At 24.0% G+C, this 26,530-nt stretch overlaps 2 protein-coding genes across 2 annotated transcripts; both read left to right on the top strand.

Annotated features, from left to right (window-relative positions):
* The first annotated feature begins 2,255 nt into the window (after positions 1-2,255).
* Positions 2,256-4,520, top strand: LOC145831515 (methionine--tRNA ligase, mitochondrial-like). The gene is made up of 3 exons (XM_082938793.1): positions 2,256-2,537; positions 2,867-2,994; positions 3,101-4,520. The coding sequence occupies exons 1-3, from the start codon at positions 2,260-2,262 to the stop codon at positions 4,339-4,341; spliced, it is 1,647 nt and encodes a 548-aa protein (XP_082794919.1). The 5' UTR covers positions 2,256-2,259; the 3' UTR covers positions 4,342-4,520.
* A 1,093-nt stretch (positions 4,521-5,613) lies between these two features.
* On the top strand, positions 5,614-14,735 carry LOC145831536 (tRNA (adenine(58)-N(1))-methyltransferase non-catalytic subunit TRM6-like). The gene is made up of 8 exons (XM_082938821.1): positions 5,614-5,792; positions 6,969-7,050; positions 8,005-8,214; positions 9,900-10,087; positions 10,191-10,388; positions 13,176-13,374; positions 13,932-14,103; positions 14,477-14,735. Exons 1-8 carry the CDS (start codon positions 5,618-5,620, stop codon positions 14,561-14,563), a joined length of 1,311 nt encoding a protein of 436 aa, XP_082794947.1. The 5' UTR covers positions 5,614-5,617; the 3' UTR covers positions 14,564-14,735.
* The last annotated feature ends 11,795 nt before the right edge of the window (positions 14,736-26,530 follow it).

Below are 26,530 nucleotides of genomic sequence, written 5' to 3'. Positions count from 1 at the left end.
ACAACAAGTGTACAAAGTTTCAACAAATTTTGTTAACAAACTTTTGTGTTAAAATGTTTTTTTTTGTAAAGGCATATTATATGCCGCATATAGTTTAAAAAAGCAAATGTAGGTGTTTATAAATAAGTAAAGGTGTTTTTTTAAAGATTAAGTTTAGACGATGGTAAAATTTTTACTACATTGATAAAAACAACAAATGTCATTTATGTACTAGACTAGAGTATTCCTTTAAATTAATTTGTGCAAATTTGAACGATTTTTGTAAAGATTCTTCTGGTTAAAAATGCTTTTAGTGATGGCTTGTATTCGAAAAAAGCAAAAGAAGGTGTTTTTTAGAGGTGAAGTTTAGAAGATCGTAAAACTTTTAATACATTAGTTAAAACATTAAAAAAAAATTAACTACTAGAATATGCATTTAACAACAGTTGTACAAATTTTCAACAAATTTTGTAAACAACTTTTTGTGTTGAAATGTTTTTTGTAAAGGCATATAGTTTGAAAAGGCGAATGTAGGTGTTTTTTAAAGGTAAAGTTTAGAAGATCGTAAAAATTTTAATACATTACATAAAATCGTTAGTTTTAAAGTAAAAACAGGCGTTTTAACAATTTAAACTTTGTTTTATTCAAATATAACTTAAACAAGTACTTAATATTTAAAGTTTTTGATTTAAATTTTTATTTTGAAGAAGTAGTAAATAAATTTTAGTTTGATAAAAAGAGGTCTATAACCTAAACTCATAAGAGAATGGTGACAAACTTTTATATCACTCTGTATCAAATAATTTATTTATTTTTTTTTTTTTTTATGTCTTGTTTTATATTTTCTAGTTTTTAATATTTTTTCACAATTGCTTTTATATTTCTTTTCGAGAAAATTATTTTTTACTCATTATATTTTACAAAAAAAAATTTAATTGTATACAAATATTATTTTGTATATTTATATAGTGTTAACAATTTTTTTGTTATAGTGTTAGTTAGTATTTATTTTAAACAGTGTTACTATTGTTTTTTATTATAATGTTGTTAATTATTTTTATAAGTTTAAAAGAATACTTTTATTTTTATATTCTTCATTATATATTAGTATTTTTTTAATACGTGTATATAACTATATATATTTAATTATATGTTTAATTACATAACATATATTATAATTAAGGATATTTTTGGAAGTTAAATTTTCTTAAAAGTCAGCTTTTACTAAGTTAGAAATTATCCAGTTCAAGTTTTAGCAAGTTTGTAAATTTAGTCGAATATCAAGCTGAAAATTTTTGTCCAGTCAGATTTTGTCCAGCATTAAAACGACCATGTCTGAATACTAAATATTTTGAGCACTTTTTTTTAGTAATTATCTAGGATGATGTTGCACTAATATCAAGCTGAAATTATATTGTATTCAATGTCTTTTTTAACCTAATATGTTTAATCTGAAAAGATTCTTGGTTTTAAACAAGCTGTATAAATACATAAAAAGATTTAATTTTATTATTATAAACTTTATTATTTTTTTTTTTAATGTTTTTTTTTTATGGTAAAAATTATTATTATTTACTTATTATTTAATAATTATTAAATATATAATTGATTTTATTTTACAATATCAATATCATTATAAATTATTATATAGATATAGTCACTTTCTATTATAAAATAAAAGCAATTAAACACTTCAAGTTTTTTTATTTTATGATAATGAAGTAAAATTTTATTTTTGTATTTTGAAAATATAACAATCATTATTGTCATAAACCAGGGTTGAGACACACTCAGAATAACTCAGAAAATTTTAAATTTTATTTTAAACTAAGCTGACTCAGAATATTTTTGTTTTTTTATGAAAAACTCAGGTTAATTTTACATTTTTAATAATCCTGTCTAGGTTTTGATTGAGATTCAGTTGATTTATTTTCAATTTTTTGTTATTTTATAACAAATTTTGTTGAATAATTTCATTTTCATTAATTTTGAAAAGTTAAGAACACTTTTTTAAAGATTTTAAAAAACTCAGGATGACTCAAGACAGTTTAAGGTCACTTAAGACAGTTTTTTGACTCAAAGAGTGACAACCCTGCTAAACTAAGGTTATAAATTAAAGTTTGGAAAATATTACTTATTTTTTTGATAATATAAAAGAATTGACCTTTAAAAATGTAAGAGATACAAATAAAAATCTACACTTGATTTTTGTTTTTAATTCTTTAAATTTTTAAAATTATTTAGCCTAGACTTAAAAACTTATTTTTTAGGTTTATTCATATGAAGTCATTAAAACTAAAAAAGTTTTTCAATTTGAATTTTTTAAGACATAAAAGCTATTATGTTACAACTCCAATATACTATGTGAATTCTAAACCACATATAGGACATTTGTACACAACAGCTTTAGCAGAAGCTGATGTAAAATGGAGAAAATTTTATGAAAATAGAACAACACTGTTCTCTACTGGATGTGATGAGCATGGACTTAAAATTTGGCAAGCATCACAAAAGCATAAGTTGCAACCTCAGCAATTTTGTGATCAAGTATCAAAAAAGTTAGTTTAATTTTGTTAAAGGTTATTGTACAGTTTATGTTTGTTTTAATTCTACAGGAATATTATTATATTTTTAGTGATTAAGTTTCTCAGATCCTAACGGTATGCCAACCATTTTTTTTCTTTATAATTTACTATTTATATTATTAAAGATGTTTAAACCAACATTTTTAAATAAGTTAAAATGGACAAACTTATAAAATAAAACTTGTATAACTAATAGTCCTTATGTATGATCCACTGGTTCTAGTTGTAGATAGCCACACTAACTCTACTTGAAAACTAAACTTTAGTTTGTAAAACAATAGTTTATTAAAAAATAATTCAAGATTTGTTGAACTATTTGACTCTTACAATATTGAATATGATGATTTTATAAGAACAAGTCAACCAAGACACAAGCAAACAGTAACAGAACTTTGGGAAATATTAGAAAAAAATGGACATTTATACAAAGGTTTTGTTTTTATCCTATATACTTTATTATACCTGTATGAAGTATTTTACAGTTAAATTAAAAAAAAAAGTTTTTTTTTTTCATTTATCAAATTTTTTATATTTAGGTTATTATGAAGGATGGTATTGTACTTCCGATGAAGCTTTTTTGACAGAAAAGCAAGTAGTTCAAAAGAATGGAAAGCACATTAGTACTGTAAGTGGCCAAGAAGTTGAATGGATTAAAGAAGAAAATTACATGTTTAACCTATCAAAGTTTGTTCCTGATATTAAAATTTGGTTAAGTAAAAATGTTGTATATCCTGCACTTTACCAAGATCAAGTTTTATCTACCATAGACAACTTTAGTGATTTGTCTGTATCTCGACCTAGAAGTCGAGTTCCCTGGGGTATTAGTGTCCCTAATGATCCTGACCATGTAATATATGTTTGGATAGATGCTTTGTCAAATTATCTTACAGCTGCTGGATTTTCAGACAAAGATAATTTTTCAAAAGTTTGGCCACCAGATGTCCAATTTATAGGTCTGGATATATTGAAGTTCCATGCTGTTTACTGGCCAGCATTTTTGTTAGCTTGTGGTCTTAGTTTACCTAAAAAATTAGTAGTTCATTCACATTGGCTATATGAGGGTTTCAAAATGTCAAAAAGTAGAGGTAATGTTGTTGATCCTGTTATGGCAGGAAAACAATTTTCAAACATTGGAATGAAATACTTCTTACTTAGACAAAGTCACCTTGAGACCAATTGTAGTTTTTATAATAAAAGAGTTGTTGAAGTTGTAAATGGAGATTTATCAAACGATATGGGAAATACTTTGAACAGAGCACTTGCAAAAAAAGTTAATCCAAATCAAATATATCCACACTTTAATTTAGATATTTACAAAAATAATTCAAAATTTTCTGAAGAAGACCTTGATTTTATAAATAATATTCGTCTATTACCTTCTAAAGTAGAAAAAGCTGCTAACCAATTTAATTATCAGGATGCTATATTTCATATAATTGATGCCACCAGAAAATCAAACTTAGTTATCACTCGAAATACTTTGTGGAATAATGAAGATCCAAAAGAAGTTGAAAGTAAAATTTATTGTGTTTATGAAGGTTTAAGAGTTTGTTCAATCCTGTTACAACCATTTTGTAAAGATATAGCTACTAAAGCACTTGACAAACTTGGTATTCCAAATGATATGAGAAACTGGGAGTGTGCAAATAAAAGTTTTCTACCTATTGATGGTCTTGAAGATTTACTTTCAGGGAATAAATTACCTGAAAACAAAAGTGTACTTTTTAAAAGTATCAGATTACCTGACACTGAAACAAAGCATAAAAACAGAAAATAACTAGAAACTTTTATAATTTTAATACTTTTTGTATAGTTCTATTTAAATTATTGTTGTTGAAGTATGTTTTTATTGATGAAAAACCACTACTTATACTTTTTTAAATAGAATATTTTTGAAATCAATGAAAATGTTATTATTTTGAAAAAAAAAAAAAAAAAGTTGCTTGACAAAATAGACTTTTTTAAGTTTAGCAAATAAATTTAACTAGCAACTCTTTTTTACTAATTTTTTTTTCTAGAATGCTATGTAGGAAATAATTTGCTATTAGGAAAATGTATTTAAGGTTTACTGTTATTTTATTGTAAATAATTATGCAATTTTTAATGTACAAATTAAAATATAGCCAAGCTGAAATTATATTCTGTAAATTATTTTTAATGTTAGTATGACTATAGTCTTTTGAATGATTTAAAAAAAATTAATTATTATAAAATTTTGCTTTTATATTTTGGTTTATGAAGTTAACAGAATATCCAGTAAGCTGAATCGATTTAAAATTATTTTGTCTTAGCTAATTAAATTAAAATTTACTTGATGTTTTCTCTCTCCATTAGTAATTATAAAAAAGGAAATATATTTTGTTTTTTGAGAAAAATTAATTATATTTGTGGGTTAAGGAATAGTAGTTTCAAATGTAACTAATTTAAAATATGTTAATAATACTACTTTAATTGCAATCCTTTAAGATTTAAAATGAAGAAATATTAATAAATGTAATAAAAAGTTATTAGGCATGTACATTTTTAAAATTTTTTCTACAAATTTTATATTTGTCTACTTTCTAAATGCAAAGATTCTTATTCAACTGAGTAATATTTTTTAGCAAACAAGATTTTTTTTATTGAAGTTGAAACAAGTAGAAATAATTACAATATACAGTTTCTAAGTTTTTTTGTCATACTTAAGAATTATTTTAGTTTAAGTTTTGAAACCCTAAAGGATAACTTTATTAATAATTAAGACAAGTTTAGAATGAATAGTCATAGAGATTCATCTTATTTATTATGTGTTTTTATATTTAATCTAAAAGTTCAACAATATGTTTTATACAATGACCTTGAAATAAATTTTTCTAAAGTATTAGTATTTAGTTCTTATTAATTTTAATCATTAAAATTAAAATTAAACATTTGTTGTTAGATATATAGCATTTTTTATATAAATAAAAACAGTAAATTTCTATATTTATTATGTTTTTTAGTATAACTCTTATTTTTTCAATAATTGTTACTTTTTAAGTATTTTTAATGTTTTCAAATTTTAGGTATTTAAAATGAGTACTATTAAATTACAAGATAATATTATTTTGGAAGGCAAAACTGTTATTTTTAAGAAAAATGAAGTACTTAAAGCACTTAAAGTTGTCAAAGGTAAACAGCTACTTTTTGAAAAAAGCAAATTCAAATGTGACAATGTTTTAAATAAAGAATATGGACAAAGTTACAAAAGTAAGTTACTTTTTCAAGTTTTCAATTTAAAATTTAACTTAAATTTAATTTAACTGTAGTTTCTCATGTTCATCATTGATAATTTTATTCCACGTAAAAAGTTGATAAAACTTATGTTAGTTGGCAAAAATATTTTCATATTATTAGTGGTAACTATTAGTAAACTATACATGCGTCACTTATTTTGAAATATATTTTTTTAAATATTTTCCGTTAGCTTTTGTCAGAATAAAGTTGCATAAAACTAGCTTTGGTAAAATATAAAGCTTGTTGTTGAAATTAGTAGTTTAAATGATTTGTTTAATATAATATTTTTTTTGTTTGTCTCTTATATTGCAGATTAAAATAATTAAGTTTTTTACCTAATTGTCAGTCTAGCTTAAGTGTTTGTAAAAAAGAATGTGTTTAAGAAAAGATTCAAGGTAAATTTTTTTAATATAAGCTGTAATAGATTATTAAGTTATGATAATATAGGCTTAATATAGGCGATGCCCCCTAATAAGATTTATAAAAAAAACTACTCTAAGACCTTTTTTGTTATTCATCACTAACTTAAGAATATCTAATCTAAAGTTTCAAATGATGGCCTTATAGCCTCCTTACTTTCTAAAATAGCCCACTTTGGGAAGCCCTGATCTAGTATAAGCTTCAAACTTTCTTGTATAAGTTCCAATACTATGGGTAATTACACCTATGACTTTTTTTTTGCTTTTCATCACCAACTCCAGAATATCTAGTTTAAGTTTCAAATTGTAGCCTTATGGCTCCCATGGTCCTATTACATTTTATAGACCCCTAAACTTTTGGATTAATTAAGCCACATGACGCACTTACGTTCTAAGTCTATATTTTATTCAATCAGTCTGCAGTTTTTTAAATATTTAAATATTTTTTTATTAGAGTGTATTTATTTAAAACGATGTATTATCTATGTAATAATCTATAAAACTATGTAATCTATTTATGTAAAGAGTTTTTTAAACTTTATTTATACGATGTATCACTACAAGAACAATATTTATTGGAAAACAAGTTTACTATCAAAAAATTGTGTCAATTAGTTTTAATGTAAAATTTACAATTTACTTGTGTTACTCAATATTTTAAAAAAAGCATTTTCTACACATATACAATATGCATACACCATATTTTACTGTAATATAATTTTTGTTACAGTAATAGGTGGTGACTTGGTTTTATCTTCTATGAGTAAAAAAGAAGTTAACTTTGAAACTGATAAATCTGGAGCAGATAACAGGTTTGTATTATTTATTTACTTGAATGTTTAATTTTTAAAATAACAGACTTCTAGTTTGAAAAATTAATTAGTTTGTAACTTATCTCGTATCTTAGTTCGTAGGTTATATCGGATGCTGTTGTTGTTAGTCGTGTGGTGAAGTTCATTATTTATTAACTTAAATAAGATAAACAACTTATTTTTCCTTAAGATTTTGTTTGTATTGTAAATAAATATATCCCCAAATTAAAGTAAATAACTTGTCATATATCATTTTCTAAACATTTATTGTAGATTTTTCTTGTTTAATTTAATATTTTTTACATTTTAAACTTATCAAATTTTAAAACCAATATAGCTTTATTTCTGCTATATCTAGACCCAAAATATCTAGTGTAAGTTTCAAATATATGGTAAATTTAACTTAAAACATTTTTCTGCTCTTCACTTCAAACCTCCTAATAAGTTTTAAAATATTTCATTCGCCGGCCACATTTACATGCTCGCGGGCTGCAGGCAGCACCTTTAACGGGCAGCATCCCATTTTAAATGAAAACGTGCTCGCTCGCGGGCCGAACTTTTACCCTTCATGGGTCGCATGTACACCTGCAATAAACAATACATGTATGTGAAATAGTTTTAGTTAGATTTTGTTTACACAACTTATAGTTCATTTATGGTTTTTTTTATAGTGACATTCTAGTTGTTATAGCAATGTTTATTTTTTTATATGTTATGTTTATATGCTATATATGTTTATATGCTATATATGTTTATATGCTACGTATGTTTTATATTTGTATTAAAAAGAAAGAGCACAAATATATAAACAATTTCAACAATATTTTTTGGAAACCATTAATATAAGTCGAATCTCAGCATGTAAACTTTTTCGTAGTATGTAGTAGTAAAAATCTATAGATTGACCACTTGAGTCGTTAACATTTATAGTAATTTATCTCGAAACATTTTTAGGTGTTTAATTGACATGCCCGGCGGTCAAAATTCACAGTCTTTAAAGCAAGAGGAAATTGAGTTGTTAAAACAGTCAGGTGCAAGTGGTGATAAAATTGTTCAAATGATTGTTGAAAACAGTTTATCGTTCAGTTCCAAAACAAAATTTTCCCAAAATAAGTACCTGAAGAAAAAGCAAAAGAAACATTGTGAAGTTATACAGCTTCTTAAGTAAGTTAAAAAAGGTCTTTTTTGTTGATATATGTTATAAAAGTTGATATTTGTGACTTATCACTGTATGTTTATCTTCAACAAATTGTCGGAAATTTTTGTTTCAATAATTTTTTTTTCATTAGCTGTTATTAAATAAATGTAGAATACAAATTTTATTGAAACTAAAAATTGGTGCTAGACTTGTTATCAGCTACCATAAAAATCAACTGCTTATAAGAAAAATGAAAAACTTAATTTTTGAAAATGGAATTTAATTTAAAGCACCTAGTTTAGAGCCTTATTTTTTCTTACTAGCTTTTCAATTTATTAATTGGGTAAAACTATATAACAGGGTTTCCTAATGTGGGCCAAGTGGCCCCTTGGGGTCATGAGTAGCAAAGGGGCCACAGGGGGGCCACAATGCCATAATTTGAAACTTACACTAGATATTCTGGATGATGAAGAGCAAAAAAATGAAGTTTTAGGCGGTTTTAATGGTAGTTTTTTGAGTAATCTTCTTGGAGGGGACCAGAGCTTTTTTAATTTCTAAAAAGGGGTATTTTGAAAAAAAAAAGAAACTCTGCTATATAACAACGATTGTTATCTAAACAAAAAGTTTTCTGAAGTTGTTTAAAAAAAATTTTTTAAGGTTGTAACACTGAATATAATAAACTAAACAGTCGTTCTTAGGCTTTATTTTGTTACTAAATTTAGAATTATGTAAAAAATATATATGCCATAATCAGAATACAAAAATTAAAAGTATATATGTTTAAAATCAATACTACATAAAAAAAATAATTAGTAGATTAAATATTGTCGAGGATAATTTTTTTTTTGTATTTAAATGTATATTGAAAAGAAAACTTTATCATATGTTTACTAACTTTGGAAATAACTAACTTACTGGAAATATTTTAAGCTATATTTTAAGTGTTCACTATATATTGTTAAAAACCTTTCAATACTATATACATGTATATATATTTTATTAAGGCTTTGTTTAATGTGTTCAGCTATAAAATAGTTAATCAATTTCAAAATGAACAAAGTTTCTTTTGAAAAGTATTTCATAGTATACTTTAGAATTCTTTTTTAAAGTAAGTTTTGAAAATGTTAAAAAAAAGCAGTTATAAATTGATACAATCCTGAACAAGTAAAGCCTTTTTTAAATAATAATCATTAAAATCAACTTTAAAATTTTATTATTTACTTGTGCGATTTTATGCAGACTAAAATATTTTTTTTCAATGTTAAGTATGTTGTTATTTTGTATTAAACTTCTAGCAAAAGTGATTAAAAGTGAAAGAGTAAAAATTAAAATTATTGTGAATGAACTTTAATGCTCAATTTTATAAAAATATGTTTTTATATGGTATAATTGAATTTATTATTGTTACAATTAAAGCTTTTTAAACATTTTGTATGACTATTTATTAGGTTTTTTCTTATAAAACCAATGCAATTCTGTTTTTTTATACTTAGTTAATTTCTCTTATAATTTCATATAAAAAAAACAATGAGTTATTAAACTTTGCATCATCAAAAAGTTGTCGAAGTCTTCTTTCCATCCTCTACTTTTTTTTAATCTCATTGATGCCTATTTAAAATAATTATGATTGAAAAAAGCAATAAATCATGGTTTAACTGAAAATAAGCTCAATGAATAAACTTGTCAAAACTTAACGTGAAAATGTTTACAGGCCGACCAGCAGATTGTTGTGCAAGCTGTATGAGAACAGAGAACCGGGCAAGGTGTGCAACATGCGCTGCGACTCCCTCTCACAACTTCTGACTTACTCCAACGTAAGACCCGGTTCTAACGTGGTTGTTGTTGATACTTGCGCAGGATTGTTGCTTTCGTCTGTGCTTGAAAAAATGTCTGGAACCGGTAAGCTTTAATTGGCTTGTAAATAGATAAATAATAAAAATAATAAGTGGCTTCTTAATGTTATTTAACTTGATCAAGTTTTTAATTTTATGGTTTGTAAAAGGTCAAGTGGTCAATTTGCACACTGGAGGTGAGACCGCACCCAATCTGACTTGTGTTCAGCATTTGAACTTGCCAGACGAATATTGGGAAACAATGCATTCGTTACCAATGCACAAGCTGAACGATTCCATATCCGAAGAAATTCCTGTCATGGATTTGGTACAACAAGATGAAGACATGGAATCTATTAAACTTAAAGGTAAGTTGTTTAGCTTATCTTATAATAAATGTGGTCACCTTGAATTTTAAGTAGTAAATTACATTTGTAAAGTAAGTTTTTAAATTTAAGTATTTAAAAATATAAGGACTGGTATAATTTGTTTTATACTGGCCAGTTCAAATATACGAACAATATTTAAATTGTATAATTTTTAAAAACCAGAAGTTTGGTTAGTTTAGAAGTAATTTTTTTGCAATTTTAATATTTCAAAGAACTTATTTACAAAACAGTGTTTCACCCTGTAGGACTCTTGAGTTTTAATTAGTTTCTGAAAAAATAATAAAAGTCGTAAGTTCAAATACTAAGAAAATAATTTATAAAATACCAGAAAATTTTTAAGTTAGTACTAACAGACATTTTTTTAGCTGCTAAAATATTTTTTTATTCTTATTTGGTTTTTCAAAAACAAATGTAATAATCAGGGCTGCCACAGGTCAGGAAAATCAGAAAATGTCAGGAAATTTGACAAAGTTATCAAAAACGTCAGACTTTGTCAGTTCAAATTTACAAAATTCCTATTTTCCAAAGCCTTCAAATGGTATAAAATTAATTAAAAATCCTTTAAGTCTGACTAAAGTTTCAAAATTTTTCTAGAAGTTAACAAAATTGCTTAAACTCCAATGCCTTCATCTGGTAAAAATTAATAAAATATCCTATGTAAAGCTGCAAAAATTTTCTAATAACATATTGAACAACTATCTTCTTGAACAAGCAGTTTTTGTATAATTTTTAGTATTGATGATCTGTGGTAAGGACACTTCCATAGTGAAACTGTGATATATACACAAAAGTTTATCTTGCAGAATTTTAGAATAAAAGTGTTTTTTGTTAAAGTAAATAATTAAGTTCTTTATAATTAAGCACTAAGTTTAGTATTTTACATAACAAGTTAGATGATTGAATTCAGCAAAAAGAAAAAAACTGTTGTTTTTAACCTGAACAAAAATAAGATTGAAAACTTAAATAGTTTCAAGTGTTTGATTATGTATTTTAGAATAAGTTTAAAGTAAGAGTTTGATTTAAAAAAGTTATGAAAATTTTAGTAAAAAGTCAGGAAAAGTCGAGAAATTTTTCTTTGCTTGATCTGTGGCAACCCTGAATAAGTCAAGTTTGTATATTTTATTTATATAATGAATTTATTTGTAGAAACAGGGTTTTCAAAATCTTGGAAAAACCTGAAATTTTCAATTTAGGCTATTACACCTGGAGTTTGAGAAATTTTGAAAATAAATTAAAAAAACCTGGAAATTTGAATAAAAATCACTAAAAAAAACTGAAAAAACCGGAATTAAAATTATTTTTAGCATGTTTAATATTAAACTTTCGATTTGACACAATAAATCTGTCATATGGATAACATTATTATGTCATCATCAACATATTTTAATATTAAAAAACATCTTTAAGGTAGCTTTACAGTTTCTTTTCAATGTTTTTATACTATTTAACAAAGTTTCTTACCTTAAACTTAATTTTAAACAAAAAATAGATCCAAAAATGTGTACTTTTGAAAACCTTAAAAAATTTTGAAAACCTTGAGAAAATTTGCAAAAAACATTTGACAACCCTGTAGAAACCAAGGTAGAGTTCACAATACCATTTAGTAGTTAAAACAAATGTCTGTCAGTATTTACTTACAAATTTTTTGTAATAATTTATTAAGGAATTTTCTTCATAGTTTTGTTCAAAGTTTGGCCACTAACAGGGTTGCAACAAAGTCAGAAAACCAGGAAAAACTTAAAGAAATGACTAAAGTTATGAAAAGTCTGAAAAAAATAAGGGTTTTCGAAAAAAGTATGGAAAAGTCAAGAAATTTTACGTAAACATGCTAGTAATAAGTAAGTTTATCTTACTAATAAATGCGTTTTGCTAATGATACTTTCTAAAAAAATTTGGCTTTGCAATTCTTCTTTTTTCAAGGTCTAATTGAATTTTTGAAATAAATTAAATTCTTTTATTATCTTTTATCTTTTTAAATAAATTAACTAATTTTTTAAGTCTTTGGTTGTGTATTTTTGAATCGGGTTTAATTAAGAATTTGATATAGAAAAGATAGGAAGAGTCAGGCTTTTTTTCAGCTCGAACTGTGGCAACACTGCACTAGTCTTTAATAGTTTTTTTGTTACCTTTTTAAATGTAAGTCAATACTTTTTCAAAACACTGTGTTATAGTTAATGTTTTAATTCAGTAGCTAATAATTTTTTTGTTATTGTTGTTGTTTATAAACAGTTTTTCTGAACTCTTTAGTTGGCCAGTTTTATATATTCGTATTTATACTTTAACTAGTATGTATTCCAACCTTTAAAATAAATAACTAATTAATTTCTTTTATATTCTTATAGAAAGTAGTCAAATTTTTTCAATAGACTTCATTAACTTTATATCATTTCGCAAATATAGTTTGTAAATTTGAATTAAGCCTAATGTCTTTATATACGTTTGTTTTTATTTTTAAAATTTTTGATATAATTGGGCCTTACAGGGCGAAACATTCTTCGAAGTATTTAACTTGTATTTATCTACTTGAACTCAAGTTGAGAACTCTAATTGTTGCTTTTAAAACAAACCAAAAGTATACAATTATATTTTTGATAATAAAACAGAAGTGTTTGTTAATTTTTATGGAAATTAAAAGAAACATATTTTTAAATTTAAAATTGTAGTGTTTTGTTACTGTGTAAAGTAAAAAATTAAATTAAGGTATTTGTACATCAATAAATTAAGTAATATTAAATAAATAATTATTTGTTAAAATTTTCTAAACAGAAAAGGAGGCATCAGACTTAAAAAGAAAAACACCAGCTAAAAGTGAAAACACTGATTCATCGAAAAAAGAAAGCAAATTGTCAGTCGAAGAACGTTGGAAGATAAGAATTGGCCGTAGAAACAAAAGGAAAATGCATCAACGTAAAGCTATTGAGCTGCTCCGTTCAAATAATATAGACTCGTTGGTCGTTGCTAGCAGGTAAGATGTTTTAGAAGTTATAGTATGTACTTTGATCAAGTTGATGTTGATTTCGTTTATTTAAACACTTGTTTGCTAACATACAGTATAATAAATTAATTGATATACAGAAATTACGCTCTGATTGTATACTAAATTGTCGTATCTAAAGTTCATAATTTACTGATCAAGTTTATAGAGTATTTAAACAAATGTTTTAATAGTTTTTGTTTTTTATAAAAATAGATTATTAAGGTTAGTTCTTGTGTGACATATTCATAGCCGGATGATCGACAGACTTTCTGCAGTCAGATAGAGTTGGGTATTCCAACTTGATTTAAGTAAAACGTAAAGTTTTATATGCGTTTTAAACAGTTCAGTTTAAGCCTTATCGAGTCTTTGTTTCTGAGCTACCGAAACTTATAGTTATGCTCTTTTAGTAGTTGTATGTATGTTATATGACCCTTATTAAGTTAATGTAACAAAATACTTAAATCTTCTAATAACATCAAAAATGAACCAAATTAAATCACCTGTTTTTTGTTAAGTTTTGTATAAAATTAAAATCTTTCTTGGAGATTTCATCCCACATCAATAGTAATGATGTTGATGCAAGTGCTCGCTCCTTCTCGGCCTTTCGCAGTTTATTGTGAACATCGCGAACCTCTTATGGAGCTGTTCGTCAACCTGACTACTAGTGGGTGCGCAATCAACCTGCAACTTAACGAAACTTTCATGAGATATTACCAAGTTTGTTGCACCTTTCTTATTATCTATAGAGAATAAAGTAGCCTTAAACTTAATAGTAATGTAGTAAATAGAAACAGATTTTACAATATTTTTTCTAAAACATGTTATATACTTTTGTTTTCGTATATAATGATAACGTAACTAAATATTAATACTTGAATTAAGCTTGTTTATAATATATAACTTTTTTAGCTGTAAAAGTAATGGTACACTTTAAAATTGTATATATACAAATTCACTTTGCGCTAAAATAACCTAACCATGAGTTGTAAAACATTACTAAGCTCTCAAGTACTTTAATTTGTTTATATTTTATAAACTTATCTGTATTTCCTTGAGTTTATGTTTGATAGCAAATTTTCTGTGTCACCAGGTATTACCAGAAAGAACCCATCCGCTCGTCACAATGCCAGGCAACAGAGGATTCATTCTGTCTGGTATTAAAGTCGTTGACAACTAGCTTAATGAGTTCTTAAGTGCAGTAGGAAATTGCAAATAAAAAATTAGTTAATAGTCTTAGAAAAATAACTTCTTAATAGGTTTATAAAATCTAAAATAATTTATACATATAGATTTAATGAATAGGATATTTTGTTTAGTATTTAGTTAAAGTGTGAAATTTCGATGTAGCAAAGTGAAACTAAGATTTTTACAATCGAAACATGTTTTTTCTTATTTTATAGAACTAAAGTAGAATCTAATAGAAAAAGTATTTAAATTTTCACAATTTTACAGATTTATTTTTAAGTATGTGATTGTTTTTATTCTACATATTTAATAAAACTTATTTTCAATATATACTGTTTTGATTTTTAATTTAGTTTTTTTATGTTTTTATACTTTCTTTTATTAAGAAAAAGCAAAGCTACAACATTTGTTGAAGACTTCTAATCAGTTATCAGAAAATTAAATGAAATCCAAAAGTGTTAAAAAGTAGTGTCTCATTAAAAAATTATGTTGGAAAATCTGTAAAAAAACTGAAACCAGTCCTAAACACACCCATGTAATAAACGTTTAAAAAACTAGAAATATTGTATTTGAAAGATAATTACTTCCTTGATAGTTCTTTGAAATTGTTCGTTGAAAATGTTCCATGATAGGTTATAGTAATAAATGAAATTTATAAAATAATACTTAATGTTTGAAAAAAAACACCTTATTTTTTTAGTCTAAATATTTTCTTTATTTTTAAGCACATAATAATTTTTAAGTTCAACTTTTTAATGCAATTAACGGTTAAAAAAAAATTGTAAGAAATATGTTCTTTTATCGTATACCTTAAATACTTAACAAAACTTTATATTCAGTTTTTGCGTTTTTTTATTAGACTGAAATCTTATAACTGTTTTTCAAACAAATCTTAAGGTTTTGAGGATAAAGAGAGTAGCTTGTTTTTAGTTATACTCGATAAAAGCCAGTTAAAACTTTAAAAGTTATACTTAGTTTTAAGAAATAGTATAACATGATTTATTTTTATTTCGAAAGATTTTATAGAAAAATTTCGATTTTATTCAATTGATTTTTTTTAAAGTTGTGTTAAAATTGATTGATGAAACCGAATTTAATCAGCTGTTTTAGTATTTTGAAAAATGATACCACAACTAGAATATGATTTACATAATATTTTTGAAAAGTAGCCAGTAGTATTTTTGCTACAACTATAACATTTTAAGCACAATTTTAAAATGTTTTAAAAAAGATGTAGTCATTTAAAAAAATATTTTATTTCAAAGAAAACAAGAAAAACTTTTACACAAAATCTAAAAGTATTATTTAAGTTCTCAAAAAATATTTGATACCAAACTCGAAGACTTTGTTTTAATCATGCAGATAAAAAAAGTGATATATCATGATAGTTATTTTACGACGACTTTTTCAAAATAAGATTGAAAGCTTAAAAAGTTGTTTTTATCAAAATGATCGAAAAAAGTGTTTTTGTGTCATTGAAAGTTTATACATTTAAACATAAAAACGACTTTAATAAAATATCTATTTAGAATCTAAAAGGTTCAGAAGCTTGGGATTGTTTTTGGATAAATAATATAAACTAAAGGAAGAAAATTAACAAAAGATAAAAACAAATTTCAAACCTCACGATCAACAGCACCAGTATACGTGAAAACCCAAGACCGGTTTCGTCTTTATGAGAACTAGTCGACTATGCCGCTGTTGTGAAATAACCATGCGGGGCTAAGTACATAAACAATGAAGCGACCGTTTGAGTGTAAAATCCTATAAATTGACGCAACTTTTATGAACTTTCAAAATAAAAAAGTATGAATACAAATATATATTTAAACCTTTATATAAAGTTTCCCTTGCACATTTTTCTATCAAAAAGACATAAGCTCTTTAGCTCAAATGAAAAACAAATTACAACATAATTTTATTTCGATCAAATTCTCTTTTATATGGCGTACAAAATGTTATTATGGCTAAATAAAATGAGCTATATTACAACTTTTAAGCATATCGTAAAAGAAATGCAAGAAGATGTACAACATTTTTTTCAAATGACAACAGTTATGATTAAGATTATTGAGACTGTATGTTTATAATAATCTAATTAAGCTACATCTTCAAATATATTATTCAAACTGAAATACTTTACTTGCATGTAATTTTGGCGCTCTAAAGTAAAAATATATTCGTAACTTCACCATATACTTTGGGTTTACGATAAAGAGTAAAAAATATCTTAAGCATGATTGACGAAAAAGTCAAGTTGTCCTACCACTAGCGACGCATTGATTTTTTTCCCAATTTAGTGTGCACCTATTTTAATAACAATTATTACTACTGCTTTAAAAGAAATCTTTTAGAATTTTTTTAAATCCAAAATAAAAATAGCTTTTTCAATTTGTTTTTTGATTTATACTGTTACCCCTAAGCCAGCTTACCCTAACATATTAAAAGTTTATCAAAAAATAAATTTTTAATAACTAAAGTTATGAAATTTTTATTTTGCTGACTCAGCAAATATAAGGTAAAACGCCGTTACATTACAACAAGACTGTTAAAAAAAAGGTGTTCTCGTTGTTAATATAGTTTTTTGAACAAGAAAAAAAAGCGCTAAAAATGTTTAGTCCTTGGACCTGGTGCACGAAAAACCTTTCGCTTATCGAGTCGCACACCTTTTTGATAACTTTCAATGTCTTGTCTAGGACAGTTGTTAAGTCACTGGACTTTGAGTTTAGATGAAGGCATTGAAAAATCTCAAATATGAAAGTTACATTATCGAAACCCAGTGTTCGGCAAATTGAAAAAATATTTAAGAACTTTTGTTCTTATTTAAAAGAATTAAGGAATAAAAAAGTTGTAAACTGGTTAAAAAGTTAAATATTAAAAATTGTGAACAAGAAATGTACACACTGTTAAATTTGACTGCTAAGTTATAATTAGTAGATTCATGAAAAATACTTATTTTGTGCTTAATAAAAGTATTAAATTATTCAAATAAACAAGTTATAATACATATGTTTTCAAAAACACATAACAACTTAAAGGAATTATCTTTGGTATTTATAAATCTTAATTTGTAACACTAACTTGTTTTTAAAAAAATAATTAAAGCAAGAAAAAATTAGCCTAGCGCCGTAAAGTATTTAGGTTAATAAGCTGAAGAATATTTTATTAAAACTATAACAATCTTTAAATTTCATTTTTCATAAAGAACTACCAACACTTCAAAACGATTTCGAACAGCTAGATTTTAGAAAACTTTATTTCTGGAACTAAAATTTAGCAAATGACTATCTAACCAAATTATAAAAGCCTATATGTATAACTTTTGTAATTAGATAAGTTTTGATTTCAATAAGCAATTTAAAAAATTTTGAATATCAATAAAATTAATACTCATATTTTGTATATTAAAATGGGATGAAGGTAGTCTGCCTCTTTTGATTCTAAAGACCGAACAGGATTGAAAATTTGACTGAACAAAAATAAAAAATGGTTAGAACCATCAAAAAAATCAGTATCAGTCTTATACACACACTTAGAAGAGATCTTTCGTTTATTAAAAAACAAACATTTTCAATTCTTATTCAAATAGAATTCTTATTTATATTTTATACGTATTAAAAAATTCAATGAAGTACCTATAGACACATGATAAAATATAGTTTTTAGGTATTTTGTTTATTTGAAATGTTTTCGTTAATTAGAAACTTTAAAACATTAGAAATAGCTCCATAAAACAGTTTTGTTTAATTAATTGTGGTTTTTTACTTGCAACTTAAATCTTTATATTGTCGAGTATGTATGTACTCTTTTTTAAGTTTTTATAACTAAAACTTTATTCCCATTATTGATCATATTGAACTTAAAATAATTGTTGATATCATATAGCGTTATTAATTTTGACAGTGATGTTTTAAGCATAATAAATATAAGTGCTTTTATTTTTCTACAAATTTAAAACTATATTAACTTAACACAGAAAAAATTCTTTAGTACAACACCTTAGTATATGACTTTTATGTTAATTAGCAAAAATAAGTATTCTGAACTATAAAAGAAACTATTAGTTAATTAGATAATGAACTTTTTAAGCTGGTGAGCTAAAATTTCACTGTCCTTTTATTGATAAAACTATTTTAATGTAAATAACAACTGTTCGTTTTTATAACTTCTATACCGAACTAACTTCAATTATTATATTTAATAAAGTTCTGTTATAAAATAATGTTTAACTGTACTAGAGATCTTCAGTTTTGATTAAATACTTATTCAAAAATAATAAAAACTAATTATGCTAAACATTTTTTAAGTAATGTGTAATTAAAACTTATTTGTGATGTTTTTGTTAATTACTTTTTTAAATTAAATTTTAAATTTTTCAGTTAGTTTTTACTTTGTAAAAACTAATAACATTTATAGATTAAATGAGTTAAATAACAAAACTTTTTAAGATCGTTGTTAATATTGAGTTTGTGATTACAAATGTTCTAAAGAGTTTTACACTATTTTCTGTAGCTATCAATATTGAACTAAAAGTTTAAAGAAAAAATAGTAAAATAAAAAACTTAAACCATACATTTTTTAAACTGCATATTTTGTAATTATTTGAAAATATTTTCTAAAAATCATTATATAAACTATTAATTTATAGGTGGATACTTTTAATTGCTTTTTTAAGCTATAATAAAACTTAAACATTTGTAAAGCTGTTTTTATTTTGCTTATGACTCATTAATAAGCTTTGTTGTAATATAAGAATTGTAACTTATGCCAGCGGTTTTTAACTTACTAAGGCTTTGTTTTCTATTCTTACAGAAAAGTATATGATTTCAAATAAGGTTATTTAATTTAATCGATGTAATACTAATATTTATATTAAGTTTTTGTAATAGCTTATAAGCCTATCAAAAAACTAAAAACTAACCGATTTTTGCACACTTTGTGATAAAATTTAGCTCTTTAATAGATAAAATTTGTTCACAATAACTACTTATTTTTAACTTCAAATTAAAATGATAACTGAATACACATAAGTATTTGTTTTTCATTAGTACTTTAAAGTTGTGGTATAAGTTTAAGTTACTCAAGTTTTTAATACTTGTTTACGTTTACTTGTTTATATGAATATAATAGTTTCAGACTTTTGTTAATGTTTTAGATATTTTTTAATGGACTTTTAGAAGTTAATTTTATACTTAAATGACTCTTAGCACACATGATATTGGTAGTAAAGTAAATTTACAATTATTTTGTGCACTAAATATTTAGTATATAATAATAAACATAGATTACTAAACATATATAGTATCTGTGTATTAAAAAAAATGTTTGTCTGTACGAATTTGACTATGCATATTTGTTTTAACATGTTTAAAAAGATTCTACCAAATAACATAATAACAAAAAAAGTTTGTATTTTAATCGTAAAAAGTGTTGACTAGTGTTATTGATTACAATAAGAATATTAACAACCTACTTTCAAAGTATATTAGACCACAACAAAAATACTTTGTTCTATAATGTGAATTGTGTATTTCTATGAGTTAATATTATTATTAGGTTAATCTAAGCTTTACGAGTTTAATTTTAAAGTATTCTGCATACTCAAAATAATTTTATATAAACTGCATACTTTAACGTTCTTATAAATAGATTTATGTTGAAAAACGTCTAGTTCTTGTTTATCACTAAATATACTGTTAAATTTTAATTTAAGCGTTTTAATTTAATTTATACAGCGGTTTGTTTATACTTAATACTTATACTTTATACTTATAAAAATTTAGTACAACCAACTTTAAAATAAATTTTTTTAAGTCAGTTATTTTAAAAGTAAATTCCTAAATTATCTAGACTATACAACAACAAAACTAGACAATACTGTTTTGTAAGTATACATGATATGTTTTACAGAATACGAGTATTTTTACGCTAAAATCTTTCAAAATTTCGGTTCATAACAAGATTACCTTTGTAATAGGTTTTAGTAAGACTCTTATGTATCCTAATTTAAATGGCGCCGCAATACTTAATCTATCTGGATAATCCTTAAATAGGGTCACAATTGTCACAGAAAATAAATTCAGCTTTTAATTAGTAATAACTTATTAGTTAGTAAAATATTTAAAGTAATTTTCTCATAGAAAGGTTACTATTTTAAACTTCAAAAAATTTTTAAAAACATTTTTTGAAAAGTATAATTAATAAAGCTAAAATGAAATAAAAAGTTTGTTACTTTTCTGACAAAGACTCAACAGTTTAAACTAAAAAACAATAACAATGCGAGTCTTTAATTATATATGTTTTTTAAGCTTTTTTATAGAAATACTTATTCGAATAACAAATTCTAAGTATTTACAATTTATTTTCAATTGTAGTATTTTATGTATAAAAATGTAATACAAAGAAACTATACTTTATAGTATAGAATAGAAGACCAGTTCTTAAAACTAAAATTGTTTTACAAAGATATATGTTTATTTAGTTTTGAAAATATATTAGGAAATTTTTGTTTAACTCAAGTTTTCTAAGTCTATAAAATTAGTTTCATTTATTTGAGACAAAACAAAAGTGAGGATCTAAGTTTCAAATCAGTATAAAGTAAACGGTTGGATATGGCATAGCAAAAAAATATTGCACTTTAATTAATATTTTTCTAAGTTAGTTTTTTACATAGTTTTACAAGGATTATTTTGTAAATAGTGACACAAAATATACAATCAAGCTCTTAGTAGCTTTAAAGGATATTTGAATACTTGAGTTTGTTTATTTGAGTTTTAACCTGTCATATAGATAAAAATATAATAAAGAGTATCTTTATTTCTCAGGAATTTGACTGACATCTACACTAATAAAATACTATTGAAAGAAAAAAAACTTGTGGTCAAACGTCTCTTATAAACTTAATAAAGTTTGTGAATTCAAAACTATATTTTTTATGTAATTATTTCTATATTAGTTTTTTCGTTTTGCAAAGCTTTTTTTTCTCCAATAAACCTGTATATAAGATTTTTAAGCGTTTCACATAACGACTGCTTTTTAAAAAGAAACAAATAAAATCATTAAATTCCCACATTAATCTTACTTGTAGTAAAATGTTTTTTGATTTATTTTACATGTTCATGTTCCTTAGATAAAACTAACATTAATTTATTTTGTTATCAATCTCTTTGAAAAAAGTTGATAATTGTTAAAATATATAACTATAATTTATAATTGTATGTAAAACGTATAATAAATTGTATTTTAACTTTTAATCAGCTGCAAATAAAAACTGTTTTTATCTATTCATATGAATGTTTTCTATATAAACCTTTTGCAGCTTTTAGTAAAACAACTTCATAATAAAAACAGTTGGTTAATTTACACTTTGACGAAGGTCAGAACAATATGTATAAGAAATTTTTAATAATATATTTGAATTACAGTTTGTATTTTAAACTTTTTTCACAACAGGTTTAACAAAGGTTTTAGTTAGTCTTAGCATAAACAAGTCTATTTTATCCGCGTTACATTTGATTTTGGTTTATGTTCTAAAAATTTTGATTTGTAGTCTTTTATTTGAAATTATCTGTTAATTTTATGCCAAAAACGATTAAGACACTATCTTTAAACAGTTCAGAATGAAAAAATAAAATTTTAAGTTTAACTGTGTATAAAATTCGATGTTTAAATTGTAAGCTTAGTATGAAAAAAACTTCAAAACACCAATGAAAAAAAAAATCACAATTTAATCAATGACAATAAACGGAGAGAATTTATTAGAGCCGTGTGATACTTTTTATTGTATTTTAAAAACTAAGTTAGTTCAACATTGAGTTTGAACTTAAAAGTTATTTTAAAAAAGTACAAAACTTCAATTCAAAACGCTTTTAAAATAGACTAGTAAAAAAATTAAAAAGTAATCCTGCTACCAATAATCGATAATTAAATTAGCTTCCTGGTCTAGTGATTTTGAAAAGACAAATGTAGAATAATAATATGAAAACTGTTTACTTTAAGTTTAGAACGAGTAAAGTTATTACATCTACTCTCATATTTTTACATGCTTTTTATAACTGCTTGTACTCGAAACTAAGGGTTTATTGTCCTAACAAACATACAAACTATTTACTAAAAACTTCCGACTAGGATTAGCTTTGTTATATTAACTGACAAACTTTCTTTTTACGATAGCTGGAATGTTTACACGAAAATGTTTTTAAAAACTCAATAACAAATTAAAAAAAATTGACTTAACGGTTAACATGATATTTTTTTTTAATTTAAAAATGAACAGAAAAAATAAACAAACTGTTAAAGTATACACACTTTCCAACATGTAACTAAATTATAAAAACAAATATATATTTATTTTAGACTTAATAATTACAAATATCATATAGTTTTATAACAGTCGGATTTAATATTAAGTATTTCACCTATTAATAACTATTATCTGTAGAATATATCTTATTTTAATGAAAACATATATACACCTACTTTATTCTATGCTTCTATTCTCTCATTACAGTAATTATTTTTTTACAGAACCCAGTTGAAGTGTGTTGATTCGTTGACACACAGAAACATATGTTGGTAGAATAAAGGAAGATTACTGTATAATTTGTTTTTATTTATATTCCAGTGAAGTTACTTTACTAGGATCTTTTCTTAGCAAACAATTAAAACTATATTTTGAACAGTTAAAAACAAATATATAAAGTTTAGAGTATTAATTATATAAAAATACAAATATTTTTCAAATTTCTTTTAACCTTTTTGATGCTTAAAGCATCTCTTTAGAGCAAAAATAAAGCTTTACTCGAAATTTTTTTATAAATTTGCAAAAATAACTTAAGTGACGTATCGAATAAATTTGAACTAACTAACTTAGTTAGCCTATTTAAAAAAAAACACTTTTTGCATTTAATTTAGCATATTCAGTTTCATATTTGAAATACTTATATTTTTTGAGACTTCCTAGAAATAGTTAGTAATTTAACTCACAGAGATTTCGCTATTTTTAATAAGTTAAGTACGATATTGTAGTTTAACATCTAAAGTTGACAAAAAAGTTCTAAAACTAGAATATAATGAGACAAATTATCGAGGTTTTTTTAGTATTATGTAACTGGATATTTCTATTTGATTAAGTTTTAAAATATAACTGAAGAGCTCGATAGAACGAAAAGTTGTTTTGTACTTAGATCTGGTATAATAGGTTAAGTACTTTAAATAATAAACAAATTAAAATTCTAACATCTGTATTCTGTGCTGTTTAAGGATAAAAACTTTACGGAAATTAGAAATGTTTAATAGATTTACAGTTGAAGAAATATAATCCTATAATACTTTTTTTAAGGCCATTTATAGATTAATTACGATAACATATTTCTTGAATAAATAGCTCATATGTAACATTTACTGGAATAAAATGAAAATGTCTTTATATAAAATTAAATACGTATTTGTAGACTTTATTGTAAAACATTTTTATTAATTCAAAAAAAAAAAAGTTTATCGTAAATTACTAAAAACTTTGTTATTAAGAAAACATTTAAAAATACAAATAATAGTGATAATGATAATCCACTAAATGTTTAATAGTATACAATTACGTATTTTTCAAGAGTACAAATCATTTCTTTTCTAAAGTACTTTTTATAGATGATTGAATGTTTGTTAGATTCGTATACGGAAATTAAGAGATAATACGTTAATAGACTGTTTGTGAATATTAGTGATTAACGGCGGACTTCATTATAATAAAACTAATTGAAATTTTGAAAAATAAATTAAACAACTAGTCAAAATAGGGTTTTCAATTTAAAAACAAATTAAAAAAGGACCATTAAAAGCAAAACAATAGTTAATATTTTAAATCATTGTTTCTATAGTGTTTTTTAATCGTGAAAACTTATAATCCTTTTGATATTTATGGCTGAGACTATATATAGTACAAATCTAATAAACAATTTAATCTAAAACAACTACTAACATCTTAAATATATTAAATTATAAAACAATTTAGTACTTAATTATAAAAAAGCCAATCAAAGTTTTGCAGCAACAGTGCGATAGCTAAAAGTACTGTCTTTTAGTAATTATTTAGCAGTATTTTAGATTAACTGTAGAGTATAAAATGAGCAAGTATTTCGAATTCAAATTACATAACCGTTATTAATGTAAATAAATTGAAATAATATATAAGAAAGAAAATGGTCTTCCGAGAACAAATTAAAATATAGTCTAAGTCTTTTGCGTGTTCTTGTCGCAGAAGTAACTAGAGATTTTTTAAAGTGTTTCTTTAAAATTGTAAACTATTTTAGTATAGATATTTCATTATTTCCACAAAAAAAAAAAGAAACGAAGTTGTAGTTTTAAAGAAAAGATTTAAAAAATCTTAAACATTTTAAAGAAATTATTTTTGTTTGTATATTTAAAGTTAGTAGATAACTAACTTTAAGACTACATAAAACACTTCTGAGCTTACAACTGAAATTAGTAATTATAATACATAAACAGCTGTAAACTTATCATAAATAATGTTGTGGTTTAAGTTTTAATTCAAATAACTAGCAAGAGCTGGTAGTTTAAGTTCAGTTATAGATTATTTTCAGAAAACAAAAGTTAATTGTGTTTTAGAATTTAAGGTAACTAACTTATAATAAGTTAATATTATTACTAACTTATAAGTAGTTTTTTTTAAGTGTTGGTTCTAAAGTGAGACTTTAAACTTATAACGACCGATATTACTACATTTCGCAAAAAAATGAACGATGTTTAGAAAATCAAAACCAATTAAAAAAAATATTTTCTTTGTTTGTTTGATTTCTTATAATTTTTGTATTTAAGTTTTTAGTTGAAAATTATTAACATTTGTTATTGAAAGTAAATATTCTTTGTGGTTTAACTTCAATATTAATACGAAGATAACTTATTTTTTACGTTGTTACGTAAAATGTCTTTTAATGAAACGTTTAATTAAGCGCAGTAAATCTATTTATGTGTTAAAATCTACTTTGTTGTAACTTTTATTAAAAATAAATTTAATTTAATTTTTTAAAATTTTAATTGTTTTTATTCTTATCAGATTTTAAGTTTGTTTTTTTATACTGGCATAGTTTTGAAACTTTAACAGTTATTTTTATTGTAAGTGTCCTAAAATTTTTTTTTAAGTTTTCATTGAGTTAAACTAAAAACAAATAAAAGTATTTCAAACTACTTGTTAGAAAATAGAACATTCTGCAGTAGTTGCATGCGAACTGCTTAAGTAAATAAAAGGTGCTTTTTACTTACTTTTTATTTTCTAGTACTGTTGATTTTTTTTTCTTATAACAGTACGTAAACAATAACTATATTTTACTTTTAGCAGTGAAGTAATCTGATATGAATAAAAATTTTACAAAGTGTATTTTTTCGAGTATGTTTATTTTTCATAACTTAGATTTTTTGTTCTTTTCTTAAAGTAACTAAGAAATTTAGAACAGTAATTGATTGTTTTATCAAATGTAGGTAAGTGGTCAGAAGTAATTAAAAAAAGTTTAGTAAAATGTATCTAGACAATATTTTAAGTATAATATATTAGGAGTAGTTAAGATAAATCTAGTTGTTTTTTAAGTTTCTCTGTTACAGGTAAAATCATTAGATAAGTAAATATTTAAAGAAAAATATTTTTTATTACAACTTAAGCTTATCAATGTTAAATTTATGAAACAGTTTTTTTTAAACGATCTAAAAACAGTAAAGTATAACTTTTTTGTTGTTATAGTTCTGTTGTGAAATGTCTTTAAAAAAAGTATTTGTTTACAATAAAAAGATGTAAATTTTTTGAGAGAGAAGAAACCCTGAAGTTAAAAAAAGTTACGAGACTTGTGAAATTCAATACGAGTGTACAACACAATCAAACATAGTTTAGTAGTCGCACATTATGTTAAAAAAGAAAGTTTTTATTTTTAGATACACGTACCTGATTTTTATA

Source organism: Thalia democratica, chromosome 3 (genome assembly GCF_965202585.1).
Source record: "Thalia democratica chromosome 3, ktThaDemo2.hap1.1, whole genome shotgun sequence".
NCBI classification, from domain to species: Eukaryota; Metazoa; Chordata; class Thaliacea; order Salpida; family Salpidae; genus Thalia; species Thalia democratica.
Note: the sequence above shows the minus strand (reverse complement) of the source record. Positions and strands in the feature narration are given on the sequence as shown.